We start from the raw sequence: 18,567 nt of genomic DNA, 5'->3' as shown, positions 1-18,567 counted from the left end.
AAAGTTGGACAAAATAATTTCTTCCCATTCCATAGATGACAAGATCAAACCAGTCCATGCACAGGGGATTAAAAAAGACTTCTACACAAACCTGCAAGGTATGTGTGAACTCCAAGTCAGTTGAGGCTTTAGTTAAGTGTCTTTGCTATCCTAGCTTCATTCTGGAATCCTCATCACATGAATCCAGTACATGAAGGAAGCACATGGGAGAGCCATAAAGAGGACTCTTGAGCACTGATTGGCCAGAATACACCCAAGGTATTACTCCCTAATACATTCACCCTGAAAGTTTGTGTTAAGTATAACTTTTTCAGCCCTGCAATATTCAGTTCAGGTGTTGGTCTACAGAGTTGATACAATGAACAGTCACTCTTCAGGTAAGGCCAGTACTTCACTAGAGAACAAGAAGCCATAGCCATCATAAAGTGGTAACAGAACATAGAGTTTCATGTATGTGCCAGGTGCTTTACCTATGCTATCAGAGCTAATCTTTGTAACGTCTCTACACTGCAGGAATTGTACAGGGGGCTGGATGAGGGAATGCATTAAAAGTGATTGTGATGGACCAATACCAGAATTCAAACCCCAGCTATATTAGTAACTCAGCCACTGGGGATACAGTAAGTATAAATACAAACAGACTCCTTACTTTGCAAAAACTAATACAAAAACACCCTTCCTTTAATTTTACAGCAACACAACAATAAACTAGAGAGGAAACAAAATTCTATGGTCATTTCACTCAATAGAGAGGCTTCAGAATGTGTAGACAGTACTGTCTGCTACCTAAAGCCATAATTAACGGATAGCTTCAAATGGTTAACACACACCCGTTCCTTTTGCTGGAAAAGAGTGAAACTAACCAGTCCTCAAAGCTCTGGGCACAGTCCTCATGTCAGCAGGCCTGCCAGAACTACACAGAAGAGTTCACTCCTTAGGAAAGACACAGATGGAAGCTTACTGCTACCTACACTTCCTATTGGAAAGTTCTTCATGGAGATTAGAAAATTTAGTTTAGGAAAAGAAAAAGAGGAACCATCTCCAAGCCACAGATACATTTTATTTTGGCTTAACCAATAAATACATCCGAGTTATTTTTCCAAACCCTATCTCCTGATCAAAAGGCTTTAAAACTGAACTTTCTCCTTATCTTCAGTCATGTTCTAGTCCCACTCAGCAATGTCTAGCTTTAAAACCATGATCTTTCAGCTCCAGCCTGCAGTGCTGCTGCTCAGGCACTCGTGGTTAGTTTTGTTAGGCACAGAACAGCACCTGTGGGTCATATGGACTCCCATTTTCATGATGAGGAAGCAACAGAGATCCGCCCACCTAGAAGCTATGTTTTGATGGATTTGCCTTCTAAGGCATCAAACATGTCTTCTAAAGACTTATGGACACACTGGAGGAACTCCCGGGGATTGCGCCCTGGGTAAGAGGAGACGTTGCAGCCTATCCAGTTGTCATGAACAGCATACCCAATGCCAAAGCCATCAGGGACCACAGGGGCAAAGCCGCCAAGGTTCACTGCTGGGCTGCTCAGAGTGCTGGTGGACAGGATGTTGTGGTTTATCTGCCCATATGCAGGGTCCATGTAGAGTTCGGGCAGGGCCATCCCTTTGGCTGCTGCCAGGTACCGCAGGGCGAACAAATGTCGATCAAAGCCCTGGCCTGTCAGAAACAAAATGTGAAATATTAGAATCTCAGAATCTTCAAATTGAAAAAGATCTTAAGCAAACCTCCCAGCTATAGTAAGGGCCCTCCACCTCTGCCACACACAGATGCGTGTGCTCACCCTCACACCCACACACACAGACCATAGAGAACAGGGAGGTCTGTCTGCCTTTGCATTCATACCTCTAGTTCACTACCCTTCAGAGTGACTTATTTCAAAAAAGTTTAAATTATTTTTTAAGTGTATTTTCAGCTGTCAACAGCTAAAATTGAGCCTAACATAAAGGCAAGAGTTTGTTTGTTTCTGTTGGGGGATGGTGGGAGAAAAAGCTGAAATAAGATCTCACTCTAGTGGAGGGTATCCTGAAACTCATGACCCTCCTGCCCCTACCTCCTGAGTGCTGAGATCACATGTGTGTACCATCTCACCTGGCATGCCTGTAATCAAAGCATTCAGGATGCTAATGCAGGAGGATCAGAAATTTGAGGCCAGCCTGGGCTATATGGTGAGACCTTGCCAGGAATGAAAGAGGGAGAGAAGGAAGGGAGGGAAGGGGGAAAGAAAAGGAAGGAATGAGCAAACGAATGAATGAACTAAAAGCCCAAAAGTTCACATGTAAAAGTCATTGGAATGTAACTGAAAGGTTCTTTTTTTTTTTGACAGTCCTGGGGCTTGATCTCAGGACCTGGACACTGTCCCTGAGCTTCTTCTTTGCTCAAGGCTAGCACTCTACCACTTGAGCCACAGCGCCACTTCTGGCCTTTTCTGTTTATGGTTCTGAGGAATCAAACCCAGGGCTTCATGTATGCTAGGCAAGCAACTCTACAGCTAAGCCACATTTCTAGCCCAAAGGTTCTAATTTCTAATTATACCAAAGTTCTAATTACAGCCTTGCTGTGTAACACTGGACTAGGGGTGTTAGTTTGATACCTTTCAAACAGAGAAGGAAAAGACTAGAAGGCCTTGAAAAACTCTTTCAGTTCAAAGAATTAGACTATGGGACACTCTGTGTCCTTTCTAGGTCTTGAATTTTACCAGGAAGAGGTAAAGAATGACACTGAAAAGTAGAAAAAGTTTCCAAGACAAAACAAGTCAGCAGAAGCTGAAGCTATCAGAAGTGAGTCTGATAACTCGAAAGTTAGGTAAGGGGAAAGGTCACCATGCAATAAGAACATCCTGATCTTGGTGGCTGGCTTTCCTCTTCAGACTACTAGGGTAAGAAGAAAATCATTTGGGGAGTTGGCAGGTGAATTTCTACCTCCCCGCCTACCCAGTGATGGAGTATAAATCAGATGTGGGTGGACTATGACCAAAGGTTATCAAGTCCCCAGGACCACAAGACCCAAGCGCGTATGCTCCCTGCCCCTGCCTCACCCATCGCCGCTTCTTTAGTCAGCTGGCCATGGTATTTGGAACACTCGACCACCATCTGCTGAAGCTCGCCAGCACTGTGCTTGGAGGGCTCCCGGACGAAGGCCTCAGAGCACTTCTTTGTGAAGAGGGAAGCTGGGCGGATGGTCTCAGTGCGGCCGTGCTTGAAGGCTGCAGTGCTGCAGGACTCATAGGTGGCCACTGTCTTTCCATACTGCCTCAAGAAGGCCATCTGGAAGGCCAGCTGGGCCACCGCATCAGGGCTCAGCTTCTGCTTCTTTAAGAATTCCTTGCCACCTCTGTTAAACTGGATACAGTCAATAGTGAGGGTTTTCATGGTCGCATCAAACTTTCCCTTAGCAGCAGCAATGCCAGCCTTTAAGGCATCGTTCAGCTTGAAGCTGAGTTTCTGCACGGCGACAGAAGAGTTGGTAGTGGCTGGCTGGCTCTGGGGAGCGATGGCAGGAGTCTGAGTGCTGTCTTTAAACACTTCATTGAAAAACCTGAGCACTGCAACCCCATCGCCCCAAGCGTGCTCAAAGTGGACCGCAGCAGTGCCATCCTTGGCCACAATGAGGTTAAAGGATTTATCATACCAACGGTTTGTGCCATCACCATGCAGCATCGTGTGGGACAAATGGATGAGGTCTTTAATGGGGAAGTCATCCAGACAGAGGCAGAACACAGCAGAGTCCACTTTCTTTAGTGTCTCCTCATTCCCACTCTGCATCAGCTTTTGCCTGAGCTCTGCCCAGATGTCTCGGTTCTCACTGGTCAGGTATGCCAGAGGAAACTCAGGCACTGGGCTACTCTCTGACAGGATATACTTGAGATGTGCTTGGATTTCTGAGGGGTTCACAATGTTTCCATCCCGATCCAGAACATCAAAGACATAGAAATGTCCTTTTCTTAGGACCAGAAGGTGTCTGGCCTTGTCATCCGTAAAGAGCTCATCTCGACTGGGTTTGGGTATACGCGTTGAATTGAAAAGCCGGAAATACTGGGACATATCCAGTGGATATGCATTGACTAAGTAAGCCCCATACCAGGACAGAGAAGAAGGCACAAAGCGTATGAGTCTCTTAAAGGTGTTAGTGTCACTCTTGGCAGGGTTCAGGTGGAACACCTCAGGCTCCAGAAGGCCAGCCCGAAGTGTCTTCAGAAACCGGATGGCAGAAACAGTCATGTTGGTTGCCCTGATGAGCTGGTCATTATATTCAGATTTGGGGTCAGGATTAAATGACATAAATGGATTAAAGTTCAGAACAATGGAGTCTCGAGCAGTTAAATACATATCAAACCATGGACCTAAAAAAGAAGAAGCCAATAACATAAAAAATGAATACAATCCCTAACAATAATACTTAACACAGAAAAAATTTCAGGCATAGGCAAAGGAAAAGACCTCAAGAGAGTATAATTTCTTGATTGGGGGGGGGGGGGCTGTGTAATAATGACAAATAAATGGGATCACAATATGTGATCTTCTGCATCTAGAATCTGTCACTATCTGGGGAGGGGTGGGGTAGATGGTTTTGCTATGTAGCCAAGCTGGTCTGTACCTTTATCTGCTTGCCTGAGCCTTCTAAATGTTGGGATTCCCCATCATGGTTGGCTAGATGCTGTCTCTTTCAATATTTTGGAGGTTCATCCCTGTTGTGGCATGTATCCATTCTTCTTTTTTAAAAATGTGCTGAAATAATGTCCCATTGTAAGGATATAGTACATTTTGTTTATCCATCAATTAGTCGACACATAGGTAGTTTCCATTTCTTTCTTTCTTTCTTTCTTTCTTTCTTTCTTTCTTTCTTTCTTTCTTTCTTTCTTTCTTTCTTTCTCTCTTTCTTTCTTTCTTTCTCTCTTTCTCTCTTTCTTTCCTTTGTTTCCATTTCCTAGCTGTTAAGAATTATATCGTTAGCTGGGCACAGTGGCTCACACCTGTAATTGTAGCTACTCAGGAGGCTGAGATCTAAGGACTGCAGTTCAAAGCCAGCCTGGGCAGGAAAGTCTATGAAATTTGTATCTCTAACCACCAGAAAATAGGAAGTGGTGCTGTGGCTCAATGTGGTAGAGTGCTGGCCTTGAAAAGAGCTCAGGAACAGTGCCCAGAACTTGAGTTCAAATCCCAGGTCTGGCGCATGTGCGCATATAAGCATTCACGCGCGCGTGGGCGCACACACACACACACACACACACACACACACACAAGGAAACATGGATAAACTCTAGATATAGGGCCCATTTTCCATTGGAGGGAATACATTTCACAGGTAAAGCACTGAGAAAAGGATCACTAGATACAAATTTATGTATTGTAATTCACTTGTCTGTTTATTCCTTTCTATTCCTTGAGAGTTGGTACCAAGCCCTAATCCAGGGGATTTGGAAAGTACTAGAAATGGACCTTTAATTCTGAAGAACTCTGGCAACGGAGACAAACAGAATTAAAATATAATCATTAAAATGTAATAGATAAAAAATACTAGTAGAGCTGGGCACTGGTGGCTCATGCCTGTCTGTAATCCTATTTGAGAAGTTGAGATCTGAGGATCATGGTTCAAAGCCAGCCCAGGCAGGAAAGACTGTGAGACTCTTTATCTCTAATAAACTACCTAAAAAAGCCAGAAGTGGAGCTGTAGCTCAAGTGGTGCTTTGAGCAAAAGAAGATCAGAGACAGTGCCCAGGCCCTGAGTTCAAGCCCCTGGACCAGCACAAAAAAGAGAAGGAGGAGGAGGAGGGAGAGGGGAGAAGGGAGGAGGGGAAAAGCAAGAGTGGGGGGGGGGGGGGAGAAGAAGAGGACAGAAGGAGAGTAGAGGAGAGGACAGAAGAGAAGAGGAGGAGGAGGAGGAGGAAGAGAAGGAAGAAGAGGAAAAGGAAGAGAAGGAGGAGGAAGAGGAGGAGGAGGAAGAGGAGAAAACAAATTCATGCTTTTGACACCAATCATGTCCTTTAGTAAAAGAATTTCAGGGCCTGGGGGCTGTACCTGAGCTTTTATGCTCAATGGTAGGGTTCTACCACTTGAGTCACAGCTTCACTTCTAGCTTTTTGCTGGTTACCTGGAGATTAACTTTCCTGCCCAGGCTAGCTTTGAACCATAGTCTTCAAGATCTCACCCTCCTGATAACTAGGATTACAGGTAAGCCACTGGTGCTCAGTTAGTAAAGGACTTAAAGAGCCATAAACCAGTAAGGCCAAAAGTAAGAAAAGAAAAAATAGTGAAAGCTTGAAAGTATTTAAGCAACCTATAATGACAAAAACGGACTTAAGAAAGCCAGTCTTCTCTATGTACAGGATATGAAAATGGAGCCAGGTAACTTTAGGGGATGGGTGGACTTGAGGAAGATGAGGTCAACATGCATTGTACTCAAAAACTGACAGTGCTGAATTAAAACTACTTAAAGGTAATTAAACAAATTAATATTAAAAAAAAAATAAAGAAAGCCAGCCGGGGGCTGGTAGCTCAGGCCTGTAATCCTAGCAACTCAGGAGGCTGAGATCTAAGGATCATGGTTCAAGCCAGCCCGGAAAGCAAAGTCCATGACACTCTTATCTCCAATAAACCACCAGAAAACCAGAAGTGGCACTGTGGCTCAAGTGGTAGAACGCTCGCCTTGAGTTGAAGAGCTGAGGGATAGTGCCCAGACCCCAGAGTTCAAGCCCCACAACTGACAAAAATAAAAAAATTAATTAATTAAAAAAAAATATATATGTTCTAAATTATGCCAGCATGCACACCTATATCTAGCTACTTCAGGAGGCTGAAGCAGGAGGATTATAAATTTGAGGTCAGCTTGGGCTACACAGTAAGACTGTTTAAAAATAAATAAACAGGGCTGGGAACGTGGCTTAGTGGTAGAGTGCTTGCCTAGCATGTATGGAACCCTTGGTTTGATTCCTCAGTACCACAAAAACAGAAAAAGCCAGAGGTGGTGCTGTGGTTCAAGTGGTAGAGCACTAGCTTTGAGCAAAAGCAGCTCAGGGACAGTGCCCAGGCCCTGAATTCAAGCCCCAGGACTGGCAAAATAAACAAATAAGCCAAATCAAAAGAAGAGCTGTACACACAGAGAGAAAAAGATTGGGAAGATTTCAGATGTGGAAATCTACCTGGACTGCAAAGGAACAGTCTGCCAGATATAAAAATGAAGTGGGAATGGAAACGATCTTCAGATTAGCTGTAGTAAGCCAGTAAAGGGAGAGTTGTGAGAGATGAGATTTGAGAGGGCGGAGAGTCCTGATGTGGGGATAGAGGACTGATTCTCCATCTTCTCAAGCAGAACCACTGATTAGGTTCTGTCTCCATCCCACAAATGGAGAAAGCAAGCCAGTGCCCCTTGAACAGTGGAGGGCAGGAAATCACTCAGCCTTGATATTTACTTCAGGAAGAGGAGGAAGACCATTCCTTCAATGCTGGTCTCATTAAAAATATTTCTGACACCAGAATAGGAGTTTACTATTTGGAATTTGCTCCATTATGGAGGCTCTGAGGAAAAATCATGCCCACGGTCAAGCCTATGTACCTGAAATGTAGCTTGTATGTTTATTCTGCTTGTCCTGAGCAACCAGCTGGTCATGCAGTTCTTTTCCAATCCCATTTTCAAAACTCTTACAGAATTGTTCTGTTTTCCTGAAATGTTCAAGAAAAAGGCAGAATCAAACCATGGTACAAAATACATGATTTAGAAAATACAGCCGGGAGCTGGGAAGGTGGCTCAGTGGTAGAGTGCTTGCCTTGCATGCCTGAGGCCCTGGGTTCGATTCCACAGCACCACATAAGCAAAAAGAAAAAAGCCGGAAGTGGCGCTGTGGCTCAAGTGGTAGAGCACTAGCCTTGAGCTGAAGAGCTGAGGGACAGCGCCCAGGCCCAGAATTCAGGCCCCATGACCAGACCCCCCCCCCCAAAAAAAAAAGAAAAAGAAAAGAAAATACAGCCGGGCAATGGTGGTTCATGCCTGTAATACTATCTACTTGGGAGGCTGAGATCTGAGGATCATGGTTCGAAGCCAACCTGGGCAAGAAAGTCTGTGAGACTCGTATCTCCAATTAACCACTAGAAAATCTAAAGTGGCACTGTGACTCACAGTGGTAGGTGTAGCGTTAGCCTTGAATAAAAGAGCTCAGAGACAGCACCCAGGCCCATGACCAACAAAAAACAAAAGAAAGAAAATGTATAATTCAGGTTCATGGCCAAGAACTCATACAGAAACCTGGGACTGAGATCAGAAAGTACTTCTGAACAGAAAAACCACCAAACTTAAAGCTACCAGGCTTAAAAGGAACCTGTAAAGAAACATATCCTCTGTTTAAAGGGATACTCAAGGACAACAGACTCCTGTGTCACAATGACCCAAATTCAGTATGACCAACCAGATTTGATATCCTCTCAAACGTAACCACATCCATATCTGATAGTGTACTATCCTCCCCTTTGCTTTAGTAATAAACTTTCTTGGCCCAGCACCAGTGGCTCACACCTGTAATTCTAGCTACTCAGGAGACTAAGATCTGAGGATCATGGTTCGAAGCCAGCCCAGGCAGAAAAGTCTGAGATTATCTCCAATTAACCACCAAAAAGTAGGAGTCTAGCATTCTGGTACATGTGTCATCTCTTCAGTCTGCTGAAAGGAAGTGGCTCCTTAGGGCTTGGTGAAGTCCTTCATGAATGAAAGCCTATTTCCTGAACTTGCAAATGCATAAACTAGTTCCAGGCTCTGGAAACCCAATGAAGCCACAGAGTGTCAATGAAGTTTGGTCCACCACATTTTCTATCCTCTCTTAAGCCATGCCCTGCCCAACCATGGTCATTCAGGGTTGTCAATGCTTACCTGAACTGACCATCATCCAAAAGAGGCCTCTGTGCACTGAGGTATCTCCTAATGGTGTCTTCAAGTTTGGGGATAGGAAGTCTAGGGAGAGAAAGTTAGATTGATAGGAGGCTGATAATGTATAGATGACACTAATTATCTTCACAAAACAAACTGGTCAATTATTTCCCTATAAAACACCAACCATGAAAACGTTTGACAATCATAATTGATGGATAGGGGCTGGGATGGAGCTCAGTGGCAGAGCACTTGCCTGGAGTTGCCTTTAGACTGTCATAGATAACCATGTGCAACCTGTAACACCACAGATTCCCTTACATTCACTGATTCCATGGAACCCAAATAGGACCTTAGCTACCTTACAATTACAAAGTTGCTATTTATTTAACATTTCTAAGGACTTTTTTTTAACACTAGGGGTATAAATGGAAGTTTGCTTTTTTCTTTTTAAAGAAAATTCTAACTTAGAGACAATAGCAGCTTGATAAATAAAAAATCTTTATTAAAACCCCTTAAGCTAGGTATGGTGGCTCATATCTATAATCCCAGCTATTCCACAGGTAGAGATTAGAAGGCTCTCAGTTTGAGAAAAGCTTGGGGAAAAAGTTGAGACCCCATCTCAACAAAGAAGTGGAGGGTGGGGGCAAACACTAAATTGTACAGCAAGCTCACCATATTTTCAGATTTATTACTAAGGGTTTTGGCCAAGTGTGGTCAAAAATAATATGTGGTCAAATAATAATATATTAAAAAATGAAAAGAAATTACAAAAACAAAAACTTTAAATTTACACAGCTGAATTGATACGGGAAGCTCTTAGTCATGTGTTCTTGTTGGTTGTGTTTAAACAGTTATGTCATCTTTCAAGTGTTCCTCTGCCTTTAACTATGTGAAAAGATGCCTCCCCAAAAGCAAATGGCGCCCCCAAAGCAAGGTTAACACTGGTAATCCTCTTATGCCCAAAAGAGCATAGAGTGTGCTTAATTCAAGTGAATAAGTGAAGATACTGGATTTGTTAAAAGGTGGCAGTTGGGTGGCATTATAGGCAGAGTGAGTCACGCATCTGCAGTAACATCTCTCAGCAACATCCTCAGCATTCATGGTTTTTACTCAATGGCAGGCTTCTTAGAATCATATACCCCTGGATGTCCAGGGTCTATTGTAATCTGGCTACAAAAGCTATAGATAGGAGAATCATGGTCCAGGTGAGCCTGAGGAAAAAACTTAAGACCCTACCTGAGAAAATAACTAAAACAAAAGGGGCTGGGAGGCATGGTTCAAGTAAGTGATAGAGCACCCGCCTAATAAACGTGAGGCTGTAGACTTCAAATATAACACCATTTTAAAATTGCCCTTTGCTTGGTAAGCACAAAACCCTGAGTTCAAACCCCAGTACTATTTTTTTAAAAAGTTTGTACTTAATTCTCACATTATGTTTTTTTTTCTTTAATGGAGGCTATTAAAAATCCTTCATTTTATGAAAATCTTGATAGTAGGATTCCTCCTACCCTAATTTTACTGATCTGTGAAACTTACAAGTATAAGAACTACTAAAACGTTGGCAAGAAAATGAGATTTGCAATCAAGCCTAGGCTTGGATCCCAGGTCTGTCAGTTTATCTAGTTATGTGGTTACAGTGGCAAATTAGTTGATGTCTCCTAGATTCCACTCTGGCCTATGACCTGGAGAGGATTGCTTAACAGAGCAATCTGAAATGCTCCCATCAGGTTCCGACCACATCAGTATATGGAGGGATTAAGTCCACTGCTATCATCCCATAGAGCAAGTCTTGCAGACTGGACTCTGGCATGCAGTAACCATGTGATCCTGGGCAACTTTCTTCTCTCTCTCTGACCCCTCTGTGTTCCATTGTTAAATAGTTCATTAGGCTGTGATAAGGAGTAAATGAATATACACAAAGAACTCAGCAAGACACCTAACACATAGTAAATACTGAACACACCACACTCACTAATAGATATCCATATGCCTGTATTCTCTTAGTCCTTCCACTCCTTAGCTTCCTCCCTATTCTGACACCCCCCGCTTTAGAAACAAGCTATCTGCTTCTAGTTCTTTCTATCCACTCAGCAACATCTAGTAGAGCCTCAGGAAGCTATGTTTCTTCACCAGCCACTTCCACATAAATTTGGGGTTACTCATTCCATGCTCAATAAATGATCCTATACTCTATAACATTTTCTGCAGTTCTTCACTTTTCTCCTCACCTTTCTAAAGCTTGCTATCCTGAAAATGTCACTCATCTTTGGGTTTCTCCCTAAAGAAACTGTCTAACTTCTGGAAGAGACCAGTAGCCTGATTACCCCCATCACTTACCACAAAGTTAAACAAGTTTCTTTTCTCTCAAAACCAACTGTACTACCTTATCCCCATTTTAATCTCTATTATATACTCAAAGGGGAAGTGGGCAGGGAACAGCTCTCTGGAGATGAAGGCCTGAGCTGTAGTATTTATCGAGTCCTGTAATGCATAAATACCTCACCATGGCCAGTTTCAAGCTACCATCACTGAACACAGGGCCAGAAAGGTTTACAGAATTGGTTCTGGTGATCATGGCTATTAGAAAGGGGCCTCACCACTCCTGATGCTGCCTCTGAAACCTCTTCTCCAAACTCTACTGGCTCATGGGCCAGTACAGAGCAGGCTTTTAATAAACGGAAGCTCATACATTTGCTCAAAAGCCAGTTGGAACACAGAAGCCATCAGCTGCATGTGGCTCTTTAAATTCACTAAAATAAATTGAATACAATGAAATTTTCAATTCTATAAATAACTAAACAACTAAATGGTAGTTGGAATTGGAATCACTATTAACAAAAACAAAACAAAACCCTGCAGCCTCTGCTGGGCAGTTGCATCTTTACCACCTCTCCCCCAGCTAATCCCTATTTGCCCTAACAAAGATGGAAACAAAGAAAGCACTAAGCAGATTGACTTCTCAGTCACAGGCTATCATTACCCAGTCCACTGCCAGCAGCAGCACTTTGGTGTTCTTCCTGCAAGAGCACAGCTAAAAAGCCCTTTCCACAAAAGAACTATGAGTTTCTTACTTTCTTCCTCTGATTTATTCTTTAATCTCACAATTCCTTGGATCATTTCTTCAATGGGTTTCCTAAACACTTTGTAAACACCTTTTTGTTATAATAAGAGCTCCTAAAAACACTCATAAGGGGAAAAAAATCAAATAAAAGCCCTTTCTATATGTACAGACCTAGAATATAATTGGTATAGTGTTCACCAAATTGCTTGGGAATAAGCTATTCTGGAAGTCAAGGTCAGTCTAAAAGTCATGCCTTTGGGGGTCATAATATTAAGGTGTCTACCCGTTATCTTTCACATTCCTGGACACACTGCCTCTCCTGCCTCTAACATGAATTCTAGAAGCCTGCGCATTATGGCTTGAACTCTAATTATCACTCAGTGGTTAGGAATTAAAAGAAAACAAAAGATAGTTGACATTTATTACTCCCTCCCCCACACACTCCAGGCCAGTTCTAATAACTTAGGCCCAAATGGTGATTCTTTGAGCTGAAGTGTACCACAAACCCCTCAAAACTTCTGATTGTAAACTGTACTCCAGGCATCTTTTCCTTCCTGCTGTCTCTCACTGGGTGAACTTCAAATTCCAGTTCATGTGCCATCTCCCCTATAAGGCTTCCCCCATACTCCCAGGCACTAAATCACTCCACCTCTAAGCATACATTCACACAATACACTGGTTCTCTTCTGGCACATTCTAGACAGGCAACAAACGTTTGCAACAGAGTTGCACAACTGAATACCTACTGACTACAAACTGTGAGCCAGATTCTGTACTAAGTGCTTTGTAAAAGGGTATATTAACATTCCCATATGGGGGGTTAAATGTCTTCCTGTCCACTCAGCTAGAAAGGACAACTGGGATTAAAAATCAGGTCTAACTACTGTCTCATGATTTGCCCACCACAAGATACCATTTCTCTCTTATATCTTAATTCTACTTACCTATTTCCTCTGAGGTACTGAAGCACCTCAGCATGCCCAGTGGGTCTCCAAAACCATCCCAATAAATATTTATTAAACAAATGAGGTCAGGCTAATTCACTCTTCCTCTCCTCAGGAGGGATTATATATGCAGTTTGAGATTATATCAATATGCCCCTTAAAAATAACAGCTAGCTGAGCTATATACCCAAAAATTGTTATAATGGCAAATTTTATGTAAGGTACATTTTATCATAATCACCCACACACACAAAAGCCAAAGAAAAAGATAACACTTAAGGGCTGGGAAGGTGGCTCAGTGGTAGTAGAGTGCTTGCCTTGCATGCATGAGGTCCTGGGTTCGATTCTTCAGCACCATATAAGCAGAAAAAGTTAGAAGTGGTGCTGTGGCTCAAGTGGTAGAGTACTAGCCTTAAGCTGAAGAGCTGAGGGTCAGCACCCAGGCCCAGAGTTCAGGCCCTACGACTGGTGGGGAAAAAAAACAAATGACAGTACCAGGGTTCCTAGAGGAAAGAGCCCAAGGTCACCTGGTTAAAACAAAGCAAAGATAAGAGGAAGAGCCAGAGATATTTCTTTATCTCTGGCACCCTATTTCAATCAAAATAGCCCAAAGAACTGTGTGTGGCTATTACACCTTCAGAGATGACTGTGACTCTAAGAAGTTAATTGAATTTCCAGCCAGGCATGGTGGTGTATACTTGTAATACCTACCATGGGGAAGCTAAGGCAGAAGAATCCTGAGTTCAAGACCAGCTTGAGCTACATCATGAAATCCTTTTTAATAAACACACACACACACCCACACACACAGGAGTGGTGGACACTGCATACCTGTGATCCCACCTACATGGGAAGTAAAAGCATGGTAGAGCACTTGCCTAGGAAACCTGGATTCCAGGCTCAGAGTTCAAATTTCCGGTATCAAAAAAGAAGAAAAAAAAAAGGGGGGGGGGGGCTGGGAAGGTGGCTCAGTGGTAGTATTTGCCTTGCATGCCTGAGGCCCTGGGTTCGATTCCTCAGCACCACATAAGAAAAAAAAAAAAGCCGGAAGTGGCGCTGTGGCTCAAGTGGTAGAGCGCTAGTCTTGAACTGAAGAGCTGAGGGACAGCGCCCAGGCTCAGAGTTCAGGCCCACAACTGGACCCAAAAAAAAAAAAAAAAAGAAAGAAAGAAAAAGAAAAAAAAGTGAATTACCTAAAAATATAGCTAAAAAATAGTAGGTACATAAAGAATCTGAAACTAGTTTCAACCAGATTTCCAAGTCAGAGTTTGACATCAACATAAAATATATTTTACTAGTCCATAATCTCAGAGACAAAAGGAATTTCATCTCTCATCTACCACTCAATATTTAGTTAGTGGAGGCCTAAGTTAAGGTTGGTTATTTATATCAATGACCACTGCTACGCATGGGGTTGGAGTAAAAGATCCTTAATGTTTTTTCCAGCTTTTTCAATCCTGAAATGCAAGGGAAAAAAAATCTCTCTGATCTTAAACCTGGGTGTGGCACTGCCCTGCTTCAAAGTCAATGGCATCTGACTCAGCTTGGCAACTGAAGAGCAGCTCTGTCAGTCCTCACCTTTCACCCACATACTGCCACCGCTGAGTTAAGGAGGAGACAGGCCCCACTTTTCGCATTTCCCTCTTCCTTTCCCTCTTCCTTCTACCAAGTTCAGGTACTCCCATTTTATATTGTCTTAGGTGCTGGCCCAGTGTAATTTCACAGGAAATGATCTTGCTGGTAGGGCAGGGTCAGAATGATAATGCAAGGTTAAGTAGCTCCCCATAGCAACACAGGGTCTGGGGAGACACCTGTGATAAGGCGTTCTTTTCCTGGGAAGGAAGTACTTGCCTCAAGCCCCTTGGCTGGGGGATATTTGATGGCAGTTTGGTGAGAAAGAAAGTGAGAAGTTTCTGAGATAAATTTGGAACTTGGCTCTAGGAACTAAATGGGGAATGAGCAGAGAAGACAGTGTAGTTTGGGTTTTAGAATGTGAAGGGAATTTCTATTACTGGGGGACACCTGGAAATTCAGATGAAGGTTGGGTGGTCAAGGGGAATAAAACAAAACTGGAAACCACATTTAAGAAAGCACTGGGTGATGGAGGAGAGAAAGATTTATTGGGACTATTTTGATAGGGCTGGAAGATTCTAGGTAAGGTTTTGCAGAAGGTGGGTAGCCTATGCTGAAGGGGACTGAGAATTTGGAAGGGTTCTGGATCTAATTTGAATAAGATTGTTGGAGGGGGTTATACTGAGTGGTGTCTAGAATTCTGGGAAAGTGGGCTGAGGTTTCAGGGAGTAAAGTGGATGAAGGAAGATATTTTAGGAGGAGGAGTCTGAGTGGGAAGGGTGCTGAAGGTTTGACGGGGGTAAAAACGTTCAGGTGCAGATTGGATTTAGAAGTTAGAATAAAAAAGGTTCTGATGACTCAGGTCAGGTTCCTAGCTACTCAGGAGGCTGAAGTTTGAAACCAGCCCAGGAAGGAGGCTCTGAGCCTCCTATCTCCAATTAAAAAAAAAAGAAAAAAGTAGGAAATGGAATTGTAGCTGAAGTGGTAGAACGCCAGGTTTGGGCAGAAAAGATGAAGGATGGTGCCCAGACCCCTGAGTTCAAGCCCCAATACCAACACCACACACACACACACACACACACACACACACACACACACACACACGTCCATTGAAGGGTGAAAATGAGGGCTGCTATGGAGAATGATGGTGCACTAAAACAGCCGGATACTGAAAGAATGGGGAGGTGACAGACTGTTCTGAGTGGCAGAGCCCTGGGAGAAGCTGAGGAAGGCTACATGGAAAATTGGCCCGTTCCTATTTGAGCCAGTCATGAACGTCCTCCTGGGGCCACCCTAGTTGGAGGCTGGTGCTGGAGATATTCAAGTAGGACACTTTTCAGGGAGAAATGTGCGGGACTGGTGGGAAGTTGGGTTTAGTGCAGAGCAATCGGAGAAGGGCTCCAATTGGAGAATCTGAGCACAGGAGGGTTCCGGGCGAGAGCTTGAGGGTGCTGGGGTTTCTGTGCAGAAGATCCTAAGTGACAGGCCTTCCAGGCTGGGGCATATATGGCTGCCTCCAAGCTGGAAGCTTGAGGGTGGAAGCGGGCTCGGTAGCAGCTTCGCATCATCAGGCCGGGGCGACCCCGAGCTGGCGGCGGGGACCGGGCGGCCGGGCTCACCTGGGCAGACTGTCCTGGTAGTGCATGGTGGGGACAATGCTGTGCTGCAGGTACGGGCCGGGCCCGGAGCCGGCGCTGAGGGTCCGACAAGGGGCAGCCGAAGGTCTCCGGGGCCAGACGCGAAGCAGCAGGCGGGGCATCATCGTCCCGGGCGGGAGAACACGGCGGCGGACTAGGGGCTTTTAGGTCAAAACACAGGCCGTGGCCCTCAGCACCCAGGTCACCGCGACGCGACTCCAAGTCCAGTTGTCTCCGCCCACAGGGCCACTTCCGGCGCGGCAGGGCGGCCCCGCCCACGGGAGGCCCCTCCCCGCCGGCGGGAGGCCCCGCCCATATTAGCCCCGCCCGGCGCCCGGCGCGCCCAGACCTGCCAGGCTTTGGGAGCAGCTACCTCTGGATAACTCGTTTCTCCGTCCAACCCTCGAGGCGGGGACACTCAGTCCTGAGGTCCCTCCCTTCTCCTTTTACAGGGCAAGACAGTCGTGACGCGATCAGAAGAAAAAGAGTCTAAACAAACCTAGAGTAAGTTTTGATCCCTTAGAGAGCAACACACCTCCCATGATTCTAGATTTATTTCACCAAGGGTAGTTTGGAATATAAATGGTGGTGTTGTTATTGCTGTTGGCTAGTAATTCATGCCTTTCGCCGGAGGGTGGGGGTGGGGGGTAGATCTTTGACATGCAGGCTTTTGGAGAGTGTGGGTCATGGGCTGAACTCAGGGCCTGGGCCCTGTCCCTGAGCTTCTGCTCAAGGCTAGAAAATTCTTACCACTTGAGCCACAGCTCCATTTCTTTATTTCCAGCTTTTTAGTGATTAATTGGAGATAAGAATCTCAAGAACTTTCCTACCCAAGTTCGAGCTGCTATCCATAGATCTCAGCCTCCTGAGTAGCTAGGATTACAGGTGTGAGCCACCAGCACCTATCCAGCTGATAGCAAGTTTCTTAGCCACTGTCTGACCCTCAGCTCTGGCTCTGGGCCCTGCCAGCTCAGCCTGGCAGGTATCAGAAAGAATGTGTACAGGATCCAGAAACCATAGTCTTGGAATCTGCCGTTTTGGTTCAGAAAGCCTCTCTAGGGCAAGAGACCATCCTGGAGAACATCCATTTTCAGCTTGCTCAGTTCCAGACTGGAGGTTCACTACTAAGAGGAAACAGTTGTCCTCTGGTCCTGAGGAGTCTTACAGGCCAGCCTCCCACAGGACAGGAGGTGGCCTTTCACTACGCACTGCCCTCAAAACTCCTGCCAGCTCTGGCTGGAAGATTCCACAGTTTAAACATATATCCACCATCCTTCACCCATTGGAAAACAACCACAGAATCGCAAAAATCACCTCCACCCCATTCCAGTCCCTGATCTCAGCTGTAGCTACCGATGGAGGAGGATCCACTTCCACTTCACAGAAGAAGAGAGGGAGGTATCGGAAGACACACAATTATGCTGTCTGGATTGAGACACAACAGAATTCCATTCTGGAAACTCAACCTTCCTTTGGCACTAGCTCTCAGATAGGACCCAGAGGGTTTGAGGGAGCCAAGTACATTCTGTCCCATAACTAGCTAGTCAGAACCAGGAGCTAGAGCACATCCAAAGGAGCACTGGATTGAGAGTCAAGAGAGCTGAGTTTGGGTCTCAGCTCTGTCCTTTAGTTGCATGACCATGAGTTTAACAGGAAAATTGCTAATGAGCTCCTGCATCTTTCAGTGGTGATCATAAATACTGAAGAGCAAAGCACGAAACTCAAAAATACTGAATATGTAATCCTCCTCCTTTAAAGAAAAACAGGATTAACTGGCCTAAGTCCAAAACATCAGCACTACTTGCCTGTAGTGCACAGTCAGAGAGAAGATATAAAATCCTTCCCATGAAAGATCAGTTGTAGGGCTGGGAAGGTGGCTCAGTGGTAGAGCGCTTGCCTTGCATGCCTGAGGCCCTGGGTTCGATTCCTCAGCACCACATAAGCAAAAAGAAAAAAAAGCTGGAAGTGGCACTGTGGCTCAAGTAGTAGATCGCTAGTCTTGAACTGAAGAGCTGAGGGACAGTGCCCAGGCCCCACGACCTGACCCAAAAAAAAAAGAAAGATCAGTTGTAGCTGGACACTGTTGGCTCACGCCTGCAATCATAGCTACTCAGGAGGCTGAGATATGAGGATCATGGTTCAAAGCCAGCCTGGGCAGGAAAGTCCATGAGGCTCTTATCACCAATTAACCACCAGAAAACTGGAAGTGGTGCTGTGGCCCAAGTGGTAGAGTACTCGCCTTGAGCTGAAGAGCTCAGGGACAGAGCCCAGGCTCAGAGTTCATGCCCCATGACCGACACTCCCCCCCCCCCCCCCCAGTCCACCCACCACCACCAAAAAAAATCAGTTGTCTGAATCCTAACAGATTTTGGAGCCTTGAAACCTGAGGTAGACATCTGGATCTGTGTAGAACTAAGGGAGTCAGAGGACCAGAGAAATAGTAGACCTAATAGAAGACTATGGCTCAATTCTAAAGACAAGGGCCAAG

General features: G+C 44.7%; 1 protein-coding gene across 1 annotated transcript; it reads right to left on the bottom strand.

The window, feature by feature from the left end:
- Nucleotides 1-1,040: 1,040 nt before the first annotated feature.
- Cpt2 (carnitine palmitoyltransferase 2) lies at nucleotides 1,041-16,311 on the bottom strand. Its single transcript, XM_042675973.1, has 5 exons — nucleotides 16,062-16,311; nucleotides 8,866-8,946; nucleotides 7,561-7,667; nucleotides 3,047-4,351; nucleotides 1,041-1,668 (listed from the first exon to the last, which is right to left on the bottom strand). The coding sequence occupies exons 1-5, from the start codon at nucleotides 16,202-16,204 to the stop codon at nucleotides 1,337-1,339; spliced, it is 1,968 nt and encodes a 655-aa protein (XP_042531907.1). The 5' UTR covers nucleotides 16,205-16,311; the 3' UTR covers nucleotides 1,041-1,336.
- Nucleotides 16,312-18,567: the final 2,256 nt, after the last annotated feature.

This window comes from Dipodomys spectabilis, unplaced genomic scaffold (genome assembly GCF_019054845.1).
Source record: "Dipodomys spectabilis isolate Male_0828 unplaced genomic scaffold, ASM1905484v1 ptg000002l, whole genome shotgun sequence".
NCBI lineage: Eukaryota > Metazoa > Chordata > Mammalia > Rodentia > Heteromyidae > Dipodomys > Dipodomys spectabilis.
This window is presented reverse-complemented; position numbering and strand designations above follow the sequence as displayed.